The 25,580-nt window shown below is 41.7% G+C and overlaps 2 protein-coding genes across 2 annotated transcripts in view; one reads left to right on the forward strand and one right to left on the reverse strand.

Annotated features, from left to right (window-relative positions):
- Positions 1-2,297, forward strand: part of COL9A3 (collagen type IX alpha 3 chain) — a 93,051-nt gene extending 90,754 nt beyond the window's left edge. Inside the window, exon 32 of the mRNA XM_084854364.1 lies at positions 1-2,297. Within this exon, the coding sequence (XP_084710490.1) occupies positions 1-176 (176 nt within the window). The 3' untranslated portion in view covers positions 177-2,297.
- On the reverse strand, positions 1,447-21,623 carry TCFL5 (transcription factor like 5). The gene is made up of 6 exons (XM_084854365.1): positions 19,910-21,623; positions 17,511-17,703; positions 16,265-16,421; positions 15,152-15,389; positions 4,393-4,534; positions 1,447-2,540 (listed from the first exon to the last, which is right to left on the reverse strand). The coding sequence occupies exons 1-6, from the start codon at positions 20,638-20,640 to the stop codon at positions 2,418-2,420; spliced, it is 1,584 nt and encodes a 527-aa protein (XP_084710491.1). The 5' UTR covers positions 20,641-21,623; the 3' UTR covers positions 1,447-2,417.
- Positions 21,624-25,580: the final 3,957 nt, after the last annotated feature.

Below are 25,580 nucleotides of genomic sequence, written 5' to 3' on the forward strand. Positions count from 1 at the left end.
GGCCACCAGGTGTTCCTGGAACTAGTAAAAATGGTCAGGATGGTTCTTCTGGTGAACCTGGATTGCCAGGAGATCCTGGAAGACCAGGTGCAGTCGGGGTTCAGGGAACTCCAGGAGTCTGTGATACATCAGCCTGCATGGGAGCTGCTGCTGGAATACAATCCAAAAAGTCATAAAACTGTATTTAAAAGAAGTTGAAAAAGGGAACTGAATATTTAAGTGAATTGTTTATACATGAACACAGAAATATCCTCCAAATCAAAGAAAAGTAGAGGGTCAGTTCTCCTGTAAAAATGAATAAAATGGACTTTGACGCTATATTTTAGTTCAGTGAAACAGGAAATCATCAGACAGAAACGTATACGAAGCAGTATACCCCCTATTCTTTTTTCTTTTCTTTTTTTACAGTTTTCACTACAATATTATTTGTTCCCTGACCCATTAAAGAGCTACCCCCTTATTCCTGAAGTATGAGGTGCTTTCCATTTTATATAATCCCCCACCCCCCACCCCGGTCCTCCAACTGGGCTACGTTTATAGCAATTTTTGTGATGGCTTGATCCTGCATTAATTTATGTTAACAGTGAATTTTGTTTTACTTCTGGGCTCTAATCCAACTGCACATCAGTGCAATTGCCAGGGCTGCACACACTGATCAGATAACCCTGGACAGAGAATAATGTTACTTATCAACTAGCCTGGGCTCTGTGCACACACAGCCCCATCAGCTGGCGAAGGACAGGAACTGCATGCACATCACTGGTCTAGTTGTTTATCTAGCTAAGGATCTGAGCATGCATGGCCCTAGTTGGACTGGGGTGAGTAAATGTAGAAATACTAAGCTAAATAAAAATCCTACAAGCAGAACTGTTGACTACTCTGAACTGTCATAAAATGTATACAGTCCAAAGACCCCCCTTTAGGGGCACACCCCAGGGTTTTCCTAGAGTTTTGTGCCAGCAGCAGCTCTTTATACTGTAACACAGGTTATTTCCAAACTTCACCTGGCTGTGTGTGTCTTGTCCTAGCAGCATGAGGAATTGCTTCTGCAAAGGAGGGGGGGGTAGCACAGACGCCTTTGCTGTACACACAGCATGCCACATGGCCTTATCTCTTAGATATCTTCCACAACTAGAAATGAACACTTTCCAAATTGACTCTTCATGAGGTTGAATATGTGTACATCTATTTTACAAGGGCTAACTTTGAACATTTCCATATTATCATACAGGATATTTAGTCATCACATTTTATGCCCTCTGTATACTATTTGTGAAAGACCCCTACATTTCAGGAAATGATCACTAACCAAAATTAGTATATGCATTATTGTAAAAAATTCTTTTTATAACATTGTACCTGCCTATATATTATAGTAGGGTTGTTTTGCAAATTCTTTATTTTTCCCCTGCTCGTTGGAAATAAAGGTGCTACACAAATGTGAATATCCGTGATTTAAACAGTATTTATTTTTGGATGAGTTCTGTATAAGAAATACCTATTAGCATCATCTCTTCTGGTAGATAAATAAAGCCACTTTCAATTCAATAAATATACTATTTCTCAAATACTTCAGCTTTCCTAACAAGTATAGCTAATACTATTCTTTAAAAAAGAAAATAAAATAAAATATGTGCACTTAAAAATCATGTACTGTTTACAAAATACCACTTTTGCACTGAAAGGATGCAATTGACTGGTGATTTTTCCTATGAGAAGTCCCACCAAAATGAATGACACTTGCACCGGAGCATATATCTGTACTTCTCCCATTCATTTCAATGGATCTTTGTGCAGGAGAAAACTCCCTTGACTGTATCCTCTACTGGAATTGTTGGAAAGTGCAAAATTAATTTTAAATAGTACTGTATTTGTAACATACTGTCAACAGTTTTTTTCTATATATTTCCATTTCATAGGGATCAGTTTCATAGGGATGAACATTTGGAAATGAAAGACAAATCTGAGTTACTATATACAAGTTACTATCTTTTATATAATTGATAAACTATTTAAATTTCTTCTTCTCCCAATAGCAAACTGGTTGTCACGACATTCTAATAATTTACAAGTGTGTTTAGGATTTAAAGGAACAAGCTGCTGTTCTATAATACATCTGAATTATTTTATATTTGGAAAACAAAACCAAAAGAATGGAGCGGGTGGTGAAGAGCAGCTTGTGATACTGTTTTCCTTTTGCCTCTGGTGCAATGCCTTCTTAGGGCAGTACTGCTAAATAAACGTTGTTGGTGACTTTCTTTTTTCCCTTTGTTTTGAATAAAGTGTGTCATTTCTTCAATGTTTATGTATTTTTCAAACTATACTGAGTCACAAAAAGTCCAGCTGGTGAATTTGGAAATAGAAGTTCACAGACATCCTTATGCATTCACACTTTCCACCAGCCATTGAATATAAAATTATTTTATCTCCATAGATGTACCATTCTGTGTGATCTCCTGTGCTGGACATGCTCCTATTGAATCTGATCTTGTTAATTTTAGTCTTCTGCCTGTTTTACCACAGAACACAGTCTCAAATTCCTAAAAATCAAACAGAATAATTACAATATCGGCCTATGAAGGAGCGTATACCCCAAGTCCAAGTTATCCCTAAAGCAGAGAAATTATAAACAACCTAAAGGCATGTGGCTTATCTCAGCAACACAACAGCATGCAGAACTGCAGTGCATGAGGGCTGCCTTATTCATTGCAATGTGGGGCAGCTTCCATGAATGGGGAGGCCCCCTATTAAAGTGAACGGGGCAGCTGGTATACACGTGGAACTTCCTAAGCTGGGGTGATAGTACAGAAGTAAAAATACTGCTTGTGATAGAGCATTTCCAAAATGTTGATAACATGGCCACTTTAAACCTAAAATATGTATATAACGTTTAAATTTAAATACATTATTTCAATGACCCTTACAATCCTGCAACATAGGGCAGTATTATTATCCTCATGAAAATGGGCAAGGGGGTTTAAAACATGCTGAGATTGTAGCTTGCCTAAGACCACCAACTGCAGTCTTTTGTCTGATTGCATGTAGCATATTAACTGAACTAGTGAGTTCATGGCTGAAGCAAGCAGAGACTTCATAGTCGCTTCACTGCTTCAGCTCTGAAATATCATGTACAGATTCTATGCTTTAGATGAACTTGATTTGAAGATGGCCAAATCAAATCCTTAAGATCAAGTGACAGATCCATTACAGATTTAGCTCTCTGGCAATTGTTTCTTTGAATTTTACTCCATGCCAGGAGTGCAACTGATCTGGTAGGCCTAAGGATGAGCCCCTTACTAGCTCCTAACATCTTATTTCCTTCTAGCCTGGAGTCATGCTTTCACCGTCCTCACCCACATCCAGTATTTTCCAGTTTCCGAGTAGCAAAATTAGACCATTCTTGTATGAAAATGTTATCTGTTCAAAGCAAATGCAGTTTATAGCATGAACAGAAACCATAAAAATTGCTAGACACTGCAACACCCCCAATATCTTAATAACAGTTATGAGGCTGAGAGGGGGCTGCAGGGTTGTCCAGTGTCTCTCATTGCCCCCCCCCTTCTCATGGGAATGCCTCCACCCCACCAGCCTTAAATAGTTTCATGTTATATCAGCACTAATATCCGCAGATAACAATGAGGTTCCCTCTTAAATATGGAAACAGCCTCAAATTCTGGTTTGAAACCTTGGTTAAGAGGAAATCCCAGTTAAGGCTGGCATTAGAAATTTGAACCAGAGAGGAGAAAAAGCATGCAATTCCCACAGTCCCCAATTTATTATTGTATATCCTGCTGCTTTTAAAACTTCTGCTTGCTTTTAACTAATGTTACTTTTGTATTGTTCTGTTGGGGGGGTTAGGTTGTATTTAGTTTTGTTTTAAAGTTGTATCTTGTTTTGTTTTCCTACTGTGTTGATTTTGTGTAAGCTGCCTTGTGTACTTTTGTAAAGAGCTGTGGTATAAATTCAGTGATGATGATATCTAAGCACTTTTCCCTGTGAACATATGAAAGGGGGGTTTTTTAACAGTTTGTGCTGCAGGAGTTAAAAGCACCTGCAAGTTCTTGGCTAGAGAGGACAGATTTTTTGCTCTGCCAGATCACCACAGAATCCCAGCAGCACAAGGCATGCCAATATTCATAGCTTTGGTGTTAAGAAATGCCCTATGGAATGACACATAGAGGGTAAAGCATTGCTCCTTGCAATAGGTGATCTTGCAAACTACAACTGCAGTTATAAAATGGAACCACGGAAGATGCAAAGTACATAAAAAGAACCAAAAAAAAGTACGTTCCTGTGAATGGTCAACAAAAGCACCTATTATAATTTGACAAGGCATGTCTTTATTGCTTTAACTTTCATACTGTAATGTGTGTTTGTGTGGAACTTACTGACCTTCTTCAGAGAATCCCCATGCCGTTCCTGAATATATTTTAGAAATGCTGTTGTCCATTGTAGAGTTGTTGCCTTATCAGTATCTGAAGTGCAGAATGGAACAAGAAGATTCAGTTCATCACAGCAAATCCTGATTCTGCGTCTAGAAAGGCATACAACATGGTCAGTTCTAGAACCTGAAACAACCAGTCTTTTTAAAACATTAAGCAGCGGTATAGAAACCAATATTTGATCAAGTTCTTGGGAAAGCACCCATCATATATGTTTTAGTAAGTCTCATTGGGCTTACAAAATGCAAATTATTCCTCTCCATAATGCTGAATTGCTGAAATGCCGGTTACCAGCTCTGTCTCTCCCTTCAAATACCTCCTCAAAACCACCATTCCCATGAGGCTTTAGCTTGGCCCGTCTTCACACCTAGCCAAACAGAATCTCCTCCCCTTCTTGGTTCCTGTAACCTCCTGTTTTGCTTATGTTACTCTGTAAACCAGATACATTCTTGATGCTATATAAAAATTATTACAAAAAGATCATTCTACTATAGTGGCAGTCATCAGAATTTCCCTTGGAAAGAAAGAAGGAACCACTTTTAGAAAATTCTACTGTGAAAACATGACAGAGCACTTGCAAGACTGAAGAGCATATAAAGACTTCAGGTATGACAACTAGTCCCAGAACGTATGAATGCTGAAAGGGAAACTCTTGGAGGTTCTACTGGCCCTTGTTAATGGTGCAATTAGTATTTTATGAGGAAAAAAATAAAATAAGGAACAGACTGTAAAAACATACTATCCATATCATAGATATGTAAAATTTGGGGCAGGTGGGAGGGGGGCAGAAAAACCAGAAAAAAGGTAAAGTAAGGTGGGGTGAGATTTTTTCTGAAAGCTTGGGCAGAGCCCTAGGAGCCCTAGGATCCTTCATTAAAGTCTGACGTTCAGACCTATGAAACCCTGTATCAAATAATGGGCAATGTTTGTATTTTAATTGTGACTAATATAGTTTCATTTCTTTGTTTTTTGTTTTTCATTTAAGGAGGCTAACAAGAGTTTGAAAATCCTCTAAAAGCCTAACCTAGGATCTCCAAGCTAAAGTAGTATTCTATGACAACACGCAGATCACAGCCAAACACACAACTTCCCTACTTGCCATGCAACAGAGACCATCCGTTTCCTTTCTATTAGAAGAGGCTAATGCAAAATTATGCTGGCCTCCAGAGCTCTGACAGGTCCCAAAGGCCTATTGCACAGCATGCAAGAGAACCAGATGGGACTCTGCCCTTCCCCACCCACATCAGTGCCTTTATGTCACACTTTTACACAGGGGCAAACAGAAAGCACTAGCACAGCAGTGCTAATGGCTGCTGCTCTGCTGGTGACTGATCACAACTATAACACACAGGTATTAGTCGTATCCCTGTGCTTGCATCAGGAACCTCAAGTCCAACTCTATGTTATCTGGCAGTGGAGCACTAGATCATAGAGTTTGTGTCAAAATCTGCAATGCTTCCTATAGTTAAGGTCATATAAGTACTTATATAACTATAATTCATATAGTTAACTATATTTCATATAATTATCCATTTGAAATAAGTATGAGTTGGTAGCTCTATTTGCTTATTTTCCTCTTCCCTCCCCATCCCCTTTTCCTTCTGTATGGTATCTTAAGAGTATACCCAAGAACAAAAACAGGAATGTGTCCCTGGTGCTGGTGAAACTATTGTCTTTATTATTAATATCTCAATGTGTTTTGGAGAATTAATTTTGCCTTCCTCAGAGGCAGTAATCTTCAGCAATGAGACTTCCTTTCCACAAAAGCACAAATGAATCTTCTAGCTTCTACAAACAGACTGCCGTTTACAATCTTTTGTAAAAGCTGGAAGATTCATTTGAGCTTGCAAGTCAAAAGAATGACATCTCACTACTGAAGATTATTGCTCCTGAGAAAGGAGAGATTAATTCTTCAACACGCATTGAGCTATTAATAACGATAAAGAGAATTGTTTCACCAGCACCAGAGACGTTTCCCTTTTTTCTTCTTGGCTAGCTGATGGTATTGTTGTTTTCCCCCTCGCTCTCTCACTCGTCTTAAGAGTTTACGCCATTATTTTATATTTTAAGCAAGATGGTGACTGCTTTGGCAGAAAGGCAGTTTATAAAATTATTTGTTTATTTATAGAATCTTTATATGTTACCTTTTGACACCCCCCCCCCCAGGTGGCTCAGTAAAAATCCTGATGCAATAACAACTGAACACAGTAAAACTACTATAAAAACAAAATAAAAACAGCCAGCAAAGTTAACATGCAGTTAAACCTGGGGTGCTTCCAGACGAGGCTTTCATCCTACAATCACCCTACCTCAAACATGGAATTTGGGGGGTAGGGGCGGTGACCAGACATCATTGTCTTCCATTAGTAACCCTCCCATGTCTTCCCACCACTTCTATCTTTTCTTATTTCTTACCAAAACAAAACCCTGTTAAAGAAGAAAAGACAGCAGCAAAAGGGAAATCCTGGGGAGTGGCAATGGTAGTAAGTCTTCTTCCCCAGCCTTCCTGGTGTTCCAGCCACTAGTGCTGGTCCTATTACACCCCACTACTCAGACATAGATCCTGTGTCCATAGCATTCCAGAAACAAAATGGAAAGGGTCAGATTCTTAATGCAAGGGGAAGAGTTTTTGTTGTAGAGTGACAGGAAGCCTGGTGTCTTCCCACCTGAAAATGTTTATATTAGCAGTAATTCAGCAAAGAAAAAGAAAATCTAGTCAATTTCACACAAACCCCTGCAAAGAATTTTATTGTTAACTGAAGGCAAAATGTTTTCCCTTGTAAGTACCAGATGTAAAACTAAGAACAGTGTGCATTGCTCTTAGAAAGGAGATAGCATTGCTAGTACTATGTCTAAATCAGGATCTCCAATGTGAGGCTTGCGAGCACTTTGAAAAAAAATCTGATTTTTTTTATTTCCCCATTTTTAAAATATATATACATGGATTTTTATGAAATGCATACAGCGTTCTAGCAATTATACATGGGTTTCAACAAAAGTGGACCACATATCTAAATAAGTATCCATGTGAAGGTGGTGTCTATAAGCCACCTGTTCAAACACTGAAATATTTGAGTCATAAGGTCCTCAATCCATTGCATTATAGGAGGTGAGTGTTCATTCGTCCTTCCAATGTTGTAATATCAGTCTTTTAGCTGTCAAAATGATGCAGAGGATCCATTTACACTGACCATTTGTTAATTTCCATGAAGAAAGTAAGTAATTTAATAGAGCAAGTTCACCAGTGAATATTAAAGACTGTTCCAGAAAACGCTATTTTGCAAATATGTGGAATGGCTTCCAGTCGGAGATGGCAGCGTTCTGGCAGCCTGACTAATGAGCTCCTCCAGTTTTCAGTTTTTACTTCCCTTTTTATTCTTCTTCCCTTTTTATTTAGAGGGCTCTTAAAACTACATTGAAAGACTGTTTTAAGTTTTTATCTCCTGGATCGTGTTTGTAAACCAGTTGGGAGGAGTCTGGGGAAGCTCCAAGAAATAACAAGGACCCAAAGCAGATCATAAACTGTTTACTCATGGGCAATAAAAAGCAAGGACAAGCCCCGGAACTCTATCCTTGAAGGCTCTGAAAAAAACAAAGGATTGACCATCTCCTCTCAGCCAGTGGCTCTACGGCTAATTTATTGCTTCCCACATCTAAAAATAGGTAGGCTGTCTTGGAGTCTGAGTTACTCTCTCTGCAGGTAGATCTGACTCCACTACCCCACAAATCAGCTGAAACTTCATTTCTGGGCGCTGAAAATGTGCAAATTCCATCTCCTGGAAGTACTCCAAATATTTTAAAGAACTTTACTTTCAAATATGTTGCTCAACATTGTCTTTTAACTGCCCAAACTGTTATTGCAATATCTGATAGTCTCCAGGCAGTTTGCACTAAAGTTGATGCCCTTGGGGAGGCAATGGGAAAACTTAAAAAGCGCTGCTTCCAAGCTGGGAACATTTTACAGATCTCTAACACCAATTCGACAGACTTGGTTACTAAACCAGATCTGTCGGGACTGGGACTGAAAAACCCCTTGATGCAAAATGTAAATAAATCCTTGTCTACAAATGTAAATAACAGTACCCCCAATGGTTCTATCTCTGCCCGAGTTCTTCAAACTACACAGGTGCTCCTACAAATCTCTCTAATCACAGTTAATAGAGACAGATGGACCTCGCACAGAGCCATGATTTACTCCCTGAGCCAACTTTTACATTGCAACCTTCAATATACCAACATTCTTTCTATAGACTGGCTCCCAGCAAAACCAGGTCAGAAAAGACTGCTACTTACTTTTAGACAAGCTGTTATTCCTCTTATGCTTTTTAAAATGACAACTTTTTTGGCAGGATTCCACATGACTCCTGTGAGAGTATTTCATGATACAGCCATCCAGCCTCTTCTACTACGTCACACTCCACATCTAAAGCACTCTGCTGATAAGGAACCTATGGAAATTATCTTGGGCTATTCAACAGCTAATCTTGGGCTCTCTGCTAACCAACCTTTGGCAGTTTTGTCAAACTGCAGGAGTAATTTGCCTTGCTCTGATCCATCTGGGGTTCAGAACAGCCCTGACAAGGGTTTTAATGGTTCACTGACCTTAACACTAAATGGAAGGAATTAAAGGCCAGTTCAGCCTGTCTATGTACTATTGCGGAACCACTACAAGAGCACTTCCTACAACAGGACTTAGTAAATCTAAGCACTTCTGCTGATGAACAAACTATTTTTCAAACCAGGACTTCAAGTGGGGCAGCAACCTCACAGATTCAGGCAGATTTTCAGCCAACAGATTTGGCCTCTTTCAACAACATAATACCCTTGGATTACAAGTGTCCTGTAGCACAGAAAGCACCAAGGGCCTCAGACTCATTGATACATCAAATGGAACAACCATCATAATTACTATCATCCCTTGCAAGTGATGAAAACCTAACTCCACACAATTTTTCGGCTGCCTCTCTGTTATCTACTTGCTTGGATGCCACCTCACTTCAACCAGTTAAACCATGCCTGCATAGTAGACCTCCTTCCAGAAGTGATTTACAAGGATCTAAGGACAGTCCTGGTCCTTCCTTTTCTATTCTCCAACCAATGACGATCGAAGACAACATACAGCTAAATCATGTGGAGGTGCTGTCCCCTATGATGCAGTCTCAGACTACAACTCCCTTGTATGTCCCGCAGAGCACTGGTTCAAAAGATCATCTCTTGGCTGAACATGACATTACAGAAATCATTACAGAATTTTCAGGGAGGCTAATCCCCACTATGGAGTCTTCTCCTGAATGCTCAGATTGACTGCCAACCTCTCAACAAATTTTTTCTGTGCTTTCATGGAATATTGCAGGGTGGAAAAACAAGAGCAGTGATGATTCCTTTATAAATTACATCTCTAAATTTGACATTTTTATGTTACAAGAGACCTGGGCTCTGGATGATATAGAACTAAATGGTTTCGTTGGCTACCAACTTCACGCTTCCCCTAGTGATAAGGGATGGCCTAGGGGTGGCCTAGGCATTTTTGTCTCTACACAGCTTCGCACATCATTGACTAATCTTCCCTCTCTTAATCAGTTTGCAATTACAATAATAATTAAATTCAATCCGTCTAATGTGTTACTCTTGAACATATATCTTCCTCAACGACTCTGTTCACAGATTAACACGCTATGGCAAGATCTAGAATTGTATATTGGAAATCTGATATTAACCACCCAGATTACACAATACTTATCGGGGGTGATTTCAATGCCAGATTGGGACTAGACGACACTGTCCTTTACGCTCATCATCATCATCTCTGTCCTCCTGAAAGGCCAACTTCCTTTCCTACAAACTCCTGCCTTTCAAAAGATACTATCTGCAGTTATGCTGGACTATGCCTGGCCCAAATGTCATACCGTTTGGATTTATGTATTCTAAATGGAAGTGTTACTGGCGACATCCCAGGAGAATACACATTTTGATCACGTACTAGGATGAGTGCTATTGATTACCTGATTTCCTCACGTAACCTGTTAGAACTTGTGGATCATTTGGTGATAGACAAATCGACTTGACAGAGATCATCTTCCCTTGACCTTAGCCCTAAAGCCCCTTGAGAGCCATATGCATGTCGTCGTTGGTTTTCAGCCTAACACTGAGGCTGATATCAGAACCACTAAGATCAAATGGACTGAGAAGGTGGACAGGTCCATTACGAAGTTGTTAAATGCTGATCATTTCTACAAGATTTGTTCTTCCATTCTCACAACAGGCACAAACTCTAGAATTTTAGATGCTTATGATCAATGAATTAAAGGCTCATTTAACAGTTAAAAACCCAGGGAAGCATCAGACTACCCAGTTCAGATCTATGAGCTGGTGTGACCAGGACGGCATTTGTGCTAAGAAAGGCCTGATCACTAAATTCAGGGCCTACAAGGAAAACCCCTTAGCAGTCTCATTGGCTGATTTAATATCACACAAAAAACGCTATAAAACCCTGCTTAAAGCCAAAAAGGAGTGTGCTCAAAAAGCAGAGTGGGAACAACTCATTAATGCTGTGAGGTCCAAAGAAACGGCCTCCTTCTGGCGCTTGACTACACTGCTCCCTACCTGTGGTCCAACACATCTGGACTATCATATCTCTTCTGGGATATGGGAGACACATTTTCGTGCATTATATGCAGAAGAGGAGGCACCTACTTTCCAGATGGAGCGTATCTCAGGACCCCTTATTAAATGGCCTCCTGTCTCAATCTCTGAGATCATTGATCTGGTAAACCAGCTAAAACCTGGCAAGGCCCCTGGCTGTGACTATATACCTCCAGAGCTAATCAAAAGAAATATTGATTGGTGGGATCCTATTCTAGCTACTCTCTTCACATACATAGATCGAACTGCCCATATTCCTCCAGACTGGGGCTTGCCTATTATCATCCCCGTCTTTAAAAAGGGAAGGAAAGATGAGCCAGTCAATTACCACCCAATCAGCTTACTTACCATTATTAGCAAACTATATGCCAGGCACCTCTATTGGAAATTTCAAACTTGGATAGAACATGAAAACATTCTGGCTGATGAACAGGCTGGCTTCAGATCAGGCCGATCCACTATGGACCAAGTTTTAATCCTTCAACATCTTGTGGAGAAACACATTAATAAACTTAAAATTTCCCTGTTTGCAGCTTTTGTAGATCTTAAATCTGCCTTTGATTCCATCTCCAGAGATAAACTTTGACATAAACTTGAGGCTACTTTGGTGGATCACCGCTTATACTTCTTATGTACAAGTTACATGAAAGCATGACTTTAAAAATTAGATGCAACCCGACAGGTCTGCTGTCTAGCCCTGTTTCAACATTCAAAGGTATAAACCAAGGTTGCATACTTGCTCCTCTGTTGTTTAACTTTTACATAACCTCATTAGTTAAAGCTCTTGACCGTCTTGATATCCACCCTCCCAAGCTAACTGATAGACACCTATCAGTGCTACTTTATGCTGATGATGCGGTAATCCTGTCTCAGTCACCTATAGGCTTGAAGAGAGACTTGCGGGCCCTGGCCCAATATTGTTACGATGAACATCTGCAAATAAATTATAAGAAGACAAAGGTCATGGTCTTTGCCAAAAGACCGAGGACATACAGTTGGAGTGTTAATGGCCATAAGATTGAGCAGGCAAAAATCTTTAAATACCTGGGTGTTGTTTTCCAAGCCAATGGCAGCCGGAAGGCGCATGCAGAATATGCTACCCAGACAGCCCAAAGAAGTGCCACTGTTATTTTAAATTTCTTCCGTACAAGCAGAGGTCACTATGTACCGGCAGCAGTAAAGCTGATTGTGGCCAAATCATTAGCCCAACTCTTGTACGGCGCACAACTTGGCCCCTATCCCAGCTTTGCCCCCGTAGAAGCAGTACAATCAAAATTTCTCAGAGTTATTCTCCAGGTGCCCCACTGTGTTTCCAATGCTGCTTTGAGACTAGAAGTTGGCCTCCAGAAGGTTGAAACTAGGGTCTCGCTTGCCATTTTTAACTTCTGGCTAACGTTATTTTTTTCCCCAGCAGGCCTAGCTCCATTAATCTTTCAGGATGTATCTCAATCTTTCTGGACTGAAGTTTTATCTCAAAAGCTTCTGTCTCATGGACTCTCCCCTTGTTATTTGATTTCTCTGGGGTATGAGAAGGCCAGAGCAATGCTCAGGCAACGCCTAGCAGATATCGAATATCAAGTTGACTTGAGTCTAACCTCAAATTCCACTTTAATTGATACTGCAACTTCACAAACCAGCAAATTACTTCTATTCACTCTCAGTCCAGAAGTACTGCAGAGCTTTTACATTGGCACGTCTCAATTCCCTCCCCTCAGCTGTCTTGGAGGGCAGATTCTGGAAAACTCCCTACTATGAATGGAAGTGTCCCTGTAATTCAGGAGAGATTGAAACAGTGACCCATGTTCTTCTGTACTCTCTTTTATCGTGACATTCATAAAACTTTTATCGATCCCATTTTATCTAAATTGCCAGGATGCTCGGATGCATTTTATGTCCTTGTATTTCTCTCAGATAAAAAAGCATCCTTTACTCTTATTGCTGCCAATTTTTTTGCAGCAGCAAGCAAAATCTGCCAAGAATTCACTCAGCTCACTCAGTAAATATATATATTCTTTGAAATGTTTAGAACTTTTCTGAAATGTCTAGAAATTTTATAATTTTTGTTTTGTTTTATACATATATAGTCTTATTTCTTGTTATTGGTCAACGTGTTTTATGTTGATTATTGTATTATTCTGGTCATTCGACCGTAATAAAGAATACAGAGTAAAGAGTAAAAAGATTGTTCCAGTACAACATTTATCTGTGTAATAACCTCCTCCCCAAAAGAAGCAACTACTGGACATTGCCAACACAAATGTTTAAAAGAAGCATTAGCTGTACTACACCACAAGCAATTAGCCAAATTAGACAATCCCTTATTAAAGAGACATTGCAGAGTCCAATAGACACAAAACAAAAGTTTTTGCTGAATAAGACACAGCCTAAGATCCATAGACACAAGATGCCAAAGCAATGATCCACTGATTAGGCATTTTGTGATGGTGGCCACCATATAGTCTCAAATTCCCAAATGTGCTCATGGGTCCAAAAAGGTTGGGGGCCTCTGGTCTAAATGATTATGGAAATAAGTTTTTTGTGGTATAGCCTGTTTATCCAGGGCTATTCCATATACTCGTAGTTATCACTTTACTAGATATCAATTCACTAGGGTCCTCCACACATACATCACAGCTATGGGACTCTCCTTTAATGAATTTGGGGCCCATTCTTTCAGGATCTCTAGTGGAATGGGGTCTGCCAACCTCCCAGATTCAGACCATCAGTGGGTGGAGATCTTCAGGCTATAAGATTTATTTTCACCCACTGTTAATTTATTTGTTTAAGCCACAGGCCCCAGCCTCCAGTCCATTTGGATCTGTAGATACAACACCATCCATTGGGTTCGAGTCCATTATTTTCATCCAGATGGGGTTCCCACATGGGTTTAGGAGACAGACTGAGCATCACCTGGGTTGGCAAGATGAGTATGTTTGGGAAGTACTCATCCCGATGGTAAATGAGCACGCAAAGTTGCATGGTACCCAGACGCTGTGGTCATTCAGGTGGGTTAGAATGACCTGGGAAAGCCAAAAGGCTCCAACTTCATTTGTGTGGCACAAGTGGAATTGGACTGGAGGCTTGGCCAGTTCCAGGATTCATGGTCATATGGACGTCCAAGAGAGGCATGTCTGGTAGTGGGCTGCAGATCCCAGAAGGGTCAACAGAGCCAGGAAGAAAATAAACAAAACCATAAGTTGCTTTGTAGCTGACTGGGGGGGGGGGGGGGTTGTCATGTGGTGCAGCATCAGGGCATCTCCTTTAAATGCTCAGAATTGTTCAACCGTGACAGCATCTGCCTCTCAGATGTTGCTTATGATGTTTGGCTGGGTGATATTCTTCAAGGCCTGCTGAATTGGTTGTAGTTGCATACAGTTTAGCAGTGAGCAGGCCAGGCTCAACAGGAGTTGTTGAGGCTCTCCCACTCCCCAAAGGGTTTTCTGCGGTGGTGCTTCAATGGTTCATTCCAGTTCAGGGTCTAACACGCTGCCACACACCCAGGTTGCAGGAAGGGCCCACAATATTGGTTCATGCAATGGTGGGGCTGAGATTCCTGTAATTCTCAGCAATGTTACCCCAGCAGGTAAGCTAGAGTGATTAACTGGCCAGGCGACAGGCTGCCAGATGACTGAATCCTTCCCCTATGCCACACCAAACTCTGTGAGCTGTAACCAATAAACACTGTGGCCGTTTATAACCCATTCCTATCTATGTGTGGTTATTGCCTCAGACCCTCTGCCCCATTCCCGTTTGCATTGCTAATTCAACCTCAAATTAGTACCAGATGGAACCACACCCAATAGTTTAGAAGTTTTGGGGGAAAAGTGCTATACAAATGTATAGAGGGTAGCTGTATTCATGCTTTTCACACATTATAGTCAATGCCATAAACAAACAAATAAATGGGACTTGCTTGTGCAAAAGCTTTACACACAAAACGAAGCCGTAGCACGCCAGTTGGCATCAAATGAATGTTCAAACATATTCTTTCACAAAGACCTGCTACCTTAAGAATCAAATACAAAAGATGTTCTTTTCAGAGTTCAGAGGCCACCAATAGAAATTACCTTCTGTCTCTTTCCATCCGGTTATGCCTCTCTCGGCGCTGAGATACACCACCTTGAGTTCCACTTTGTGTGCTCTGGGTTGGCTGTATCGCTTGCCAAGTACCCGGTGCCGGACCTGCACTTTGGTTATCACACACATTTTGAATATCACGAAGAGGTTTGCGTTGTACATTGGTGTCCAAGGGATGTATTCGACTGCGACTTCTTTTGTTTATTGTTTGCTTGCATAAAGCCTCTCCTTTGCAACAAAAACAGCAACAGAGAGGAAAAAGTACTTTGTCATTTTTGTACTTACATAAAATGGTGGCTGAAATGAAATGTCATGCTGTAATGTTCTTTTCTCTGGCTTACTTATTCTGTCCATTACTTACATAATTTTAGGTTCATTAATCACTTGCTTGTTATCTGATTAATCAATTGAATGTAAGTAACATTTGAATAAATGTGCACCTTCACAAGACCTGAATATAGGTATTGCCTTGAGATACTGAGTAGTTATGAGACAGTTTGCAATTCAATAAACAAAACTGCCACACATTGTTGGAAGGAATTCCATCTTTAATATTGCCATTTATATTCCCTATTGCAGCATCCCATCACAACCAAAATAACCTTAAAGATAAATAAGTGGGCCTACAACTCTCTGCCCCTTCACCAATTACAATTTACCTCCACTGTTTAAATTGATCCCTACTAGTTAATAAGCTAAGTTTTAATTATGCTTTCAGATGAAGCTTTTATTGTGCAATTGCACAGCCTGATTCATGTAATTCTTCAGGGGGTCCAAATGACGTTGTCTTCCATTTGTAACCCTCCCGTGTTTTCCCACTGCTTCTTCCAGGAAAAAAACATTAAGGAGGAAAAAACAGAATAGCTGCAGATTGCCTTTTGAATGGTCCACTAGGAGCCCTCTGTTAGGAAGCACCATTAGTTAATATACCAGTTAAACTTTGCAACCCTAGTCCCCCTCTGACAGTGTAATCCTCTACATTTCTGCTCAGACGTTATCGCATGGATTGGATTCGGAATTATGCTGGATCAGCTGTGCCAGCAGCAATGGAGTTCCTCACCACCTCTTTCCATGGCAGCCTCTCCAACTCCTCCACCATTTACCTCCCAGTTTAATCCAAACGTGTTCAGGTACAGCCTTATTTCTAGGACCAAGTGTCTGTTTTGCTGCTTCGATTTCTTGCTGGTAACAGATGGAAAAGCTTCGAGGTAATCCAAGTTCTTGATGTTTTGTGGCTTCCAAAACAGAGCTTCCAGAGCTCTAGGAGAGAGAGAGAAATCAGTATTAAGGAAAACTAAATTTGTAAATAATGTTAGCTTTGTTCCGCTTTTATTAAACAATGAGAAGTTCAAGCAGCTTCTGAATAATCAGCTTTCTTTGGTAGTGAACAGCACTACAGAATAAAGGCCAAACTACACATTACATGGGAGATCCATGACTGGATCTCTTGATGTAATTGTCTTCTAAAACCAGCTATGGGGGGCTCCAATTTGCATCAGAGGGAGGGCAGATTTTCTCTCCCATGCTGCAATCCCAATCTAAATCCCCCTCCCAAACTGCTATTAGCAGCATTGCCTGAACATTATCTCCTTTGCACCTAATAGCAGTTCTGTGGAGGCAATTTGGTTTGAGGTTGCAGCATGGTGAGAAAAGGTTAAACCACCCTTCTCCCAAGCCAAATCAGCCCCTGCAGCTACTTTTAGAAGAAGTAAGTTATGGGAGGAGATCCAACTACAGGTCTCCGACATAATATATAGTTAGATCCTTAGGTCAGAACTAGACATTACCTTGGCAAATTTGTGTCCCCAACCCTGCATCTGCTAAGGTACTGTGAGTATCTGGACTGCCTTCTCCTATATGAATCTGCCTGGCAATTAAGAACTTCAGTTTAGGCCCTTCTCCGGATGCTCCCATCTTTGGAGATTAGGTAGATGGCTATCAGATAGAGGGCCTTTTCTCTGGTGGCATCGTGGCTGTAAAGCTCTCTCCCTAGACATATTTGGGAGATGTAATAAAGATTTCAATCAAAGGTAAGAGTGTGCCAAATGAAGTTTACAAGAAGGAATGTAGAGGAAGTTTACAGAAGGAGCTGAAGAATGAAGAGATATAAAGGTAAGAAAAATGTTGAACTGGATACAAGAACAAATCACAAGTTTAACATTCTCTTCGGTTCATGGTTTTTTGGATCCCGGCCAATGCTAATTAATTTGTTCAGTCAAATCATATCAAACGTTAAATAGGTTTAAAGTTCAAAAGTCAAATTGTCAGTTCCCCTTTCTCTATCTTCATTAGATTTGCTATTATAAAGCCTTGAAACAAAAAGGCTACAATAAAAACAACAATACCAACCTGTGTTTGCGAATGGTTTGCAGTTCCAGTTGCAGGAGAAGCAGCATTTGGGTTAAAGATTGGACATGTAAACTGTAATGCAGTAGTAGTTGTAGCAGCAGTCTTATTTTTCATTAATGTGGTACATTTATTCTGCTGCTGGTGGAGAGGAACACCCATCACTTCTGATGGATGGCGGATGAGGGTTACTAAACTATGAAAGAAATCAATAAACAAGGGCACTTGTTTGAAATGCTTGGATTCCAAAACCCATGTGCTGCATACATTTTTATATCTGTAGCCATTCCAGGCTAGGTTCAGAGTTCTAGTTTAACTCATGTCAAACATACATCTGAATACATACTTAAAACAGATTATTATTTTGTATATCTAAAGAAGCACACTTCATTTTTTTGCTTTTCTTACCCTTTAAAAAAAAGATTGTCAACAAAGAAGTATAATCTCTAAATCATAAATAGCTGCATATGTAACATTTATTTTTAATGCATGGTGGGCAGTGTTTCTCCACAGGATATATTGTTTGAATTTTATTATTCACAGCTTTCCTTTTGGCTTTTATACATATAAAATATAAGCCTAAAACCATGTGGTAGGTAATATGTACTAAAAGCTCAGAAGGCAAATAAAAGGAACACTTTGCCAACACAAACAAAACAATACTTTAATTTATATGGATGTACTTTCAAACCCAGATCACTGAGGGAACACCTGAACCAAGAGCTAACAGTGCCAGTGTAACTATAATAGTATACCAATCTGGAATTGACATTCTATCAAAGCAGTGGGCAGGTTAGTGCACCATCACTACTGCCCTAGTGCAATATCAAACCTGTGGGAGTGCCAGCCAATCTATGAAGTTACACTGAGGCAACAGGGTAAAACAGTGCTAGTGCCCAGAAGATGCACCACAGATCTAGTTAACTTTACATACACTGCAACTGCCTACATGCAGTATATCAGCTCTGAGGCTAGGAACTCTCCTTCAGAGTATAAAATTCTTCCTAGGCAAGCCCATTTCTCTGATAGCTCCTGCGACACTTAGGGCTAATTCACATATTATGTTTTTAGGTATATATGTATCATAAAGCTATGCTCATCAGACAGCAAGAACTGGCTGCAGCTTCCTATTGTGTACACTTGGTTGTAAACCCAGCTTTGCTGGCACATTGTATGAAATGCTCTTTGGGACAAGGTCAGGAAGTCTGTTGTTGTTGTACTTATCTGGAATGCTGTGATATATAGTAGCCATCATTTAAAACAGGATTGCTACTAAAAGTACATGGTTGGTCTTTTCTCACACAAGCTGAGCACAGCATTTTAGGAATAGATTAAAAAAAGTGTAACAAATCCCCCAACTGAGGCCTGGCATTAGCCATGTTCATACAAATGATGACAGTCACAAGTAAATAAAGGAAGCAAATTAGGAGAGTTCTTTTCAGCTGAACAAGTTCCATACTTGAGAGTTTGCTAATGGATCCATTTGCAGGCAGATAATGAAGAACTGAAGCTACAGTTCTTCTAACATCTACAGACTGCAGTCCTGATCCAGTAAACATAAATGGAGTTTTGCCACTGATTTCAGGTGTATGTGAATTGCACTTTGGGCACAATCCTGTGCATATTTAGACAGAAAAAAGGTCCTACAAATACCAGCATTCCCCTAGGCAGCCATGCTGGCTGGAGTAATGCTGGGAGTTGTAGGACTTTTTTTCTGTCTAAACATGCATAGGATTGTACCTTTAGTATTCTTGTGGCACTTTTTGAAAACTGAGCCTGACACAGTATAAAAAGCACACTCATGGAAATCAGAGGTCACACTTAATACAGCAGCAAAACTGCAGGTTCAAGGAGTTGAAGAAAAGTGTATTGATCCAAAGACCATGAGGAACATCCAAAACACTTACATATCCCTTAATGTGACTCAATTTAAAGGTTGAAGATAATGTAACAGTTACAGGGCTGGGCAACTTGCGGACCTCCAGCCATTTTGGCCTACAACTACCATGATCCCTCACTGTCGGCTGTGTTGGCTAGGGCTGATGCGAGTTGCAGGCCAAAATATTTGGAGGGTCACAAATGGTCCACCCCTGTTCTAACACCAGGTTAGACCTAGGTCACATAGGTTCACACATAATCCAGTTTAACCACCTTTTTATAAACATAAAAAGGGGGATAAAATATGGAAATGAAAGGTTGTTCCCCAGTGTATGTATGCAAAATGGAGAATATTCACAATTTCAATTAATTGAATATAGAACTAGAATTGCAATTATTCCTTATGAATCTCCTTGTACAATCTTGTGTATGCAGTGCATCCTAGTATATCTCTTGTTCAGTGGACAAAGGTTAATACATGCGACTGAACTATATGCTTTAAAGGAAAAGTAAATGCAACACACTTGTTAATAGCTACTCCAGTTTCTTGGGTTTCTTGACACCTGGGAATTTCAGTCTGGATACTGTTGAATCTGTCTTCCAAACGAACACGGACTGCAGATTTGGCTCTAGATTCAGGAACTGGTGCTGAATTTTCCAGAAGCACATTTTCTTTATTTATGGCACCCAAGTTTTCACTATGTTTAACTTTGACTAAACTCTGCCCAGAACTATCTCTGGAGTTACCATTAGGTGTTTTTTCAGCTTGGTTTAGAGGAAGGCTAGATTCGCTAAGCAACATCATTCTTAGCTCCTGGAAGTCGATATGCCCTAGACATTGATTAGGACCCATGAAACTGCTGTCAGAAGCCAAACCAGACTGGCAGATAATGGGGAAGAGTGACTGGTTACCAGAGCTGTTTGATGAAAAGCCACCTTGACTGGTATTAGATGATGACAGATATTGTGACTGATTTGCAGTATTGTTGGTTGAGAAGCAATTTGAATTTAACCTATTTTCTGTTTCATTTTCATTTGCTTGTGCCTCCATATGGGAATAGAGTATATGCTGAAGTTGTGTGTATTCTATTTCTGTCATCTCCACCAGGTTGAGGTCTGTGGTGGTGAAACTAAGGTTGTGCTCACCAAAAGAGGAATCTGTTGGGCCTTCAGCAACCGGCGCAGTAGAAGCTGGATCCGTAACCACAGTTCGTGGGTTGGAAACTTCAGACTCCTTGGTGGCTGAGTCTGACATGATTCTGAATACTAATAACACAAAGTCTTTTGACAACTGAATGTACAAACAATAAATGCCACCCGTCTGATGAATCAAAACTGTGCAATAGCTGCAATCAAGAGCAATACTATGTGAAGTGGAGGCTGGATTGCCTCATCCTTCTATTACACACACCCATCTCCACCAGGCATTAACATTCCCGATTCCTGACAGCACCATCACCAGTTAAGAACATCTACTCATCCAAAAGCAGAATGGACTGTTTTAAAAACTGAAACGGCAAATTCTTTTAAAAGTGCCTGAAGTTAAAAGCTGCCAGATAAAATATCCAATCCTCCCCTCAAAAAACAAAACTGGGGTGGTGGTGGGTGTTTGAGATCTGCTCTAAAAAAGGGAGAGGCACCACACACCTCAAATCCCAGAAGCAGAAAAATGGAAAGCAACCTAGCAATATAAAAAGATTGCACACTACCCTTTAAAAAGTATAATATGAAGTGCCCTATTTAAAACGCAAACAGAGGGGTGTCATTAGCCCCACATTCCTGAGCCTCCCACAAATAGCCTCCCACAACATCTCCAGGCGGAATGGGGTGTCCACCCCTTCTGAGTGACACCCCCAGTGGTAGGAGGGGCATGAACTCAAAGCCCTTCAGCACCCCTTTCTCCTTGTGGGGAGGGGTGCCTGGCCAGTTACAAGCAGGCAAGCACTGGTGGTACCCTACACCTCCCTGGGCAGGCCCCAAAGCATCACCCAGGTAAGTAACCAAGACCGCCTTAGCAACCAACGGGAGGCTCGCTGGGAAGGACAGCCCCGCCCACCCGCCTCTCAGCCCTCGCGACCATCGGCAAACGGTCCCGAGGCTTCCTTCGCGAGCCAAAGCCCCGCCTCCTTCCCCTATCCCCGCCTCTTCCAACACCCTAACGGTCAAAACCGCAACGCCGGTGGGGGGGGGGGAGGCACGAGCCGAATAATGAGAGCGAAAGCGAGCGAGCGAGCGACTGCCCCCGCGAAGCCCCGCCCACAGCCCGCTGGGCGCGGAGGTGGCAACGGTCGCGCCTGTTCCCTCAGAGCCTTCAAGGCAGTTCCTGCAGTCAGGTGCCCGTTGCCTTCCCGCCGCCCCGTACTTCTTCACGGGGTCTCCTCTTCCTCCCTTCCCTCACATACGTTCTTCCCACGTAGGAAGGGAACTTGCCTCACAAGTACTGCCAAGAATTATCGTTTTCCTTCCCTCATAAAACGTGTCTTCGCCTCCTGAATTCTAGCTCCCTCCACGCATACCGCCTCATGCCCCTACCAATTCCCCGGCTCCATTTCTGGTTCGGATAGAAAGGGGAAAGTGAGATTTGCCTCAGCTCCCCCGCCCCGCCGTAACCTGCCTCGCGCCACGTTTTTCGTACTGGAACCGCCGCCTTTCCTTTCCGTTCAGAAAACACTAAACTTTTATCCACTTCCCACAAGAGGACTAATTTCCTGGTAGCACGGCATATGCAGGGCGTCCCCGAAGCACATTTCTTAACTGACCCTTTGGGCGTCCGTCGTTGGAATTGCCCTGTGCCACACATGTAAACATCTTTTCTGAGGCGAGAACGCATCACTTTACTCCGTATTATTAATTGATACAACATGCACACCCCCACCCCACGCCGTAGCCCCTCTTTGCATGCAGAAGATCCCAGGTTCAATTCCTGGCATCTCCAGGTAGGGCTGGAAAAACTCATGCCTCAATCCCTGGAGAGCCAGCGCCAGGCAGTGTCAACAGTACTGGGCTAGACCGGCCAGTGCTCTGACTCAAGTACAAGACAGCTTCCGAGGTTCCCCAGCTGTAATACAGTGAATAACAAATTAGAACCACCACCCACTTCACCCAAAAGCATGTACTAAAAAACTGGAAACCCCACTCAATTGCTAACTATCATCATCTTGATTGTGAACGCAACAGTGTAAAGGGTAGTTTCAAGCCTGTGTAACTGGCATCCCATAGCAAAGGCACGTCTTGCTTCCTACAGCACAATCCTATGAATGACTTGTTCAGTCGTGTCCGACTCTTCGTGACCCCATGGACCATAGCACGCCAGGCCTTCCTGTCCTGCGCTCTCTTCCGGAGCGTGCTCAAGTCCATATTCATTGCATCGGTGATGCTATCTAGCCATCTCATCCTCTGCCATCCCCTTCTCCTTTTGCCTTCAGTCTTTCCCAGCATCAGGGTCTTTTCCAGAGCGTTTTCTCTTCACATTAGGTGGCCAAAATATTTGTGCTTCAGCTTCAGTATCTGTCCTTCCAATGAGCACTCAGGGTTGATTTCCTTTGTTGTTGTTGTTGTTCAGTCGTTCAGTCATGTCCGACTCTTCGTGACCCCATGGACCATAGCACGCCAGGCCTTCCTGTCCTGTGCTCTCTCCCGGAGCGTGCTCAAGTTCATATTCATTGCATCCGTGATGCTATCTAGCCATCTCATCCTCTGCCGTCCCCTTCTCCTTTTGCCTTCAGTCTTTCCCAGCATCAGGGTCTTTTCCAGAGAGTTTTCTCTTCGCATTAGGTGGCCAAAATATTTGAGCTTCAGCTATGAATGACCTCAGAAGTAAGTCCTTATAAGTTCAGTGAGACTTACTATAAGGATTGTATAGGTTGCAGCCCTAGCCCTGCAAGAGTCAGGACGCATACACTTAACTTTATTTAGGCTCACATACCACACTCTGTGCCGCAAGCATTTTAAACATTGTCTTTTATGTTGTAGAGTTGCTATGTGCATTTTATCTATTTAATGTCCTTTTAATTAAAATTGCCCCTAGAATTCTGCGATAAACACCAAGAATGGTTCAGACTTAGGGAGCAATCCCATGGCCGCTAGACAGCGGCTAGATGGCCATAGGATATGCTGTTATCTGGGAACCTACCTCGAAGCCCACACTCCAAGGTCGGTTCCCAGATAACCGACCTCCCTGCACTTCCACGCTGCCTCCGAGGCAGCGCGGAACAGCCCCGTCCTCTGCGCTCGCAAGAGGACCATGGAGCGGCTGGAAAGGGGCATGGCTGGGGGCATTCCGGGGCAGGGAGAGCATAGCTGCCTGTACGATACTTCCTATGTGTCGTACAGCAGCCTCCTTCTCCACTCCGTGCTCCTGTGGCTAGACAGCCACGATCGGCTATCTAGCAGAAAAAGCAGGGCAGGAGGAGTGCGGAGGGAACGATCCCCTCTGTGCTTCTCCTGCCTTGCTTTGGATAGGTGGTTGCCTCCGAGCTTGGAGGCAGCCACCTATCTAGATAGGATTGTGCCCTTAAAATATCATCATACATTTATATTTGCATATCATTATTCATTTTAAATATTAATTTATCATTTGGGTTTATTAGGAGTGTATCCAATCAGTGGTATCATTCTGCGAGCACATATGACATTGTGCTAGCAGAAACTAAGTTCCAAACTATGTGCAAGAGGAGAATCTAACAAAAGTTCAGTTTGCACTACTGCCTGTGCAGTCACTTGCAGATCTTAGATTTACAAAGTGGTCTGCTGAAGCAATAGGGAAAAGGCAAAGGATCTCTACTAGCTCAGCCATTTTTTCCACTAACATTACGTACGTACGTATGTATATATGAATGTATTCAAAATGTTATGAGCTAGTTTAATCTTAAACATCAGTTTATAATAAATTCACATAGAAAAAAAGGAATGGTCAGGGTGTTTTTAATCTCTGGAAGAGACAACAGTTCCACAATCAGAAAAATATATATACTAAATTCTGTTTTCTAAGTATCTACAAAATGAATTACCTCTCTCCCTAGATTTTCCTCATTGTCATATCTCTAAAACACCAGTTCTCTCTTAGGTTTACCTATGCACCCCATTGTCAATAGTTACCACCAAAAATTTGTTGTTGTTCGGTTGTTAAGTCGTGTCCGACTCTTCGTGACCCCATGGACCATAGCACGCCAGGCCTTCCTGTCCTCCGCTCTCTCCCAGAGTGTGCTCAAATTCATATTCATTGCATCGGTGATGCTATCTAGCCATCTCATCCTCTGCCATCCCCTTCTCCTTTTGTTTTCAATCTTTCCCAGCATCAGGGTCTTTTCCAGGGAATTTTCTCTTCACATTAGGTGGCCAAAATATTTGAGCTTCAGCTTCAGTATCTGTCCTTCCAATGAGCACTCAGGGTTGATTTCCTTTAGGATTGACTGATTTGACCTCCTTGCAGTCCAGGGGACTCGTAAGAGTCTTCTCCAGCACCACAGTTCGAAGGCATCAATTCTTCGGCGCTCAGCCTTCCTTATAGTCCAGCTCTCACAGCCATATGTTGCTACTGGGAAAACCATAGCTTTGATTATACGAATCTTTGTCTGCACGGTGATGTCTCTGCTTCTTACTATGCTGTCTAGGTTGGCCATAGCTTTCCTCCCAAGGAACAAGCGTCTTTTAATTTCATGGCTACAGTCACCATCTGCGGTGATCTTGGAGCCCAAGAAAGTAAAATCTGTCACTGCTTCCATTTCTTCCCTTTCTATATGCCAGGAAGTGATGGGGCCAGATGCCATGATCTTAGTTTTTTTCATGTTGAGTTTCAAACCAGCTTTTGCACTCTCCACTTTCACCCTCAACAAGAGGCTCTTTAGATCCTCTTCGCTTTCTGCCATTAGGGTGGTATCATCTGCGTATCTGAGGTTGTTGATAATTCTCCCGGCAATCTTCATTCCGACCTGTGATTCATCCAACCCGGCGTTTCTCATGATGTACTCTGCATATAAATTAAATAAGCAGGGCAACAATATACAGCCTTGTCGTACTCCTTTCCCAATTTTGAACCAATCGGTTGTTCCATGTCCGGTTCTTACTGTTGCTTCTTGTCCCTCGTACAGGTTTCTCAGGAGACAGGTAAGGTGGTCTGGTACTCCCATCTCTTTAAGAATTTGCCAGAGTTTGTTGTGATCCACACAATCACCACCAAAAATACATCCCACTAAA

The sequence above is a fragment of the Heloderma suspectum genome, chromosome 4 (genome assembly GCF_057233095.1).
Source record: "Heloderma suspectum isolate Gila_16-S chromosome 4, 16-S_ref, whole genome shotgun sequence".
Classification (NCBI taxonomy): Eukaryota; Metazoa; Chordata; class Lepidosauria; order Squamata; family Helodermatidae; genus Heloderma; species Heloderma suspectum.

What these genes read in the sequence shown, in the direction of transcription:
- TCFL5 (XM_084854365.1), bottom strand. Translation starts at nt 20,640, where the DNA reads ATGTCAGACTCAGCCACCAAGGAGTCTGAAGTTTCCAACCCACGAACT. An exon ending in CAAACCATTCGCAAACACAG is followed by an intron (nt 16,422 to 17,510) that starts GTTGGTATTGTT and finishes TCTCTCTCCTAG; the next exon opens with AGCTCTGGAAGCTCTGTTTT. An exon ending in CGTTTGGATTAAACTGGGAG is followed by an intron (nt 15,390 to 16,264) that starts GTAAATGGTGGA and finishes TTTGTTGCAAAG; the next exon opens with GAGAGGCTTTATGCAAGCAA.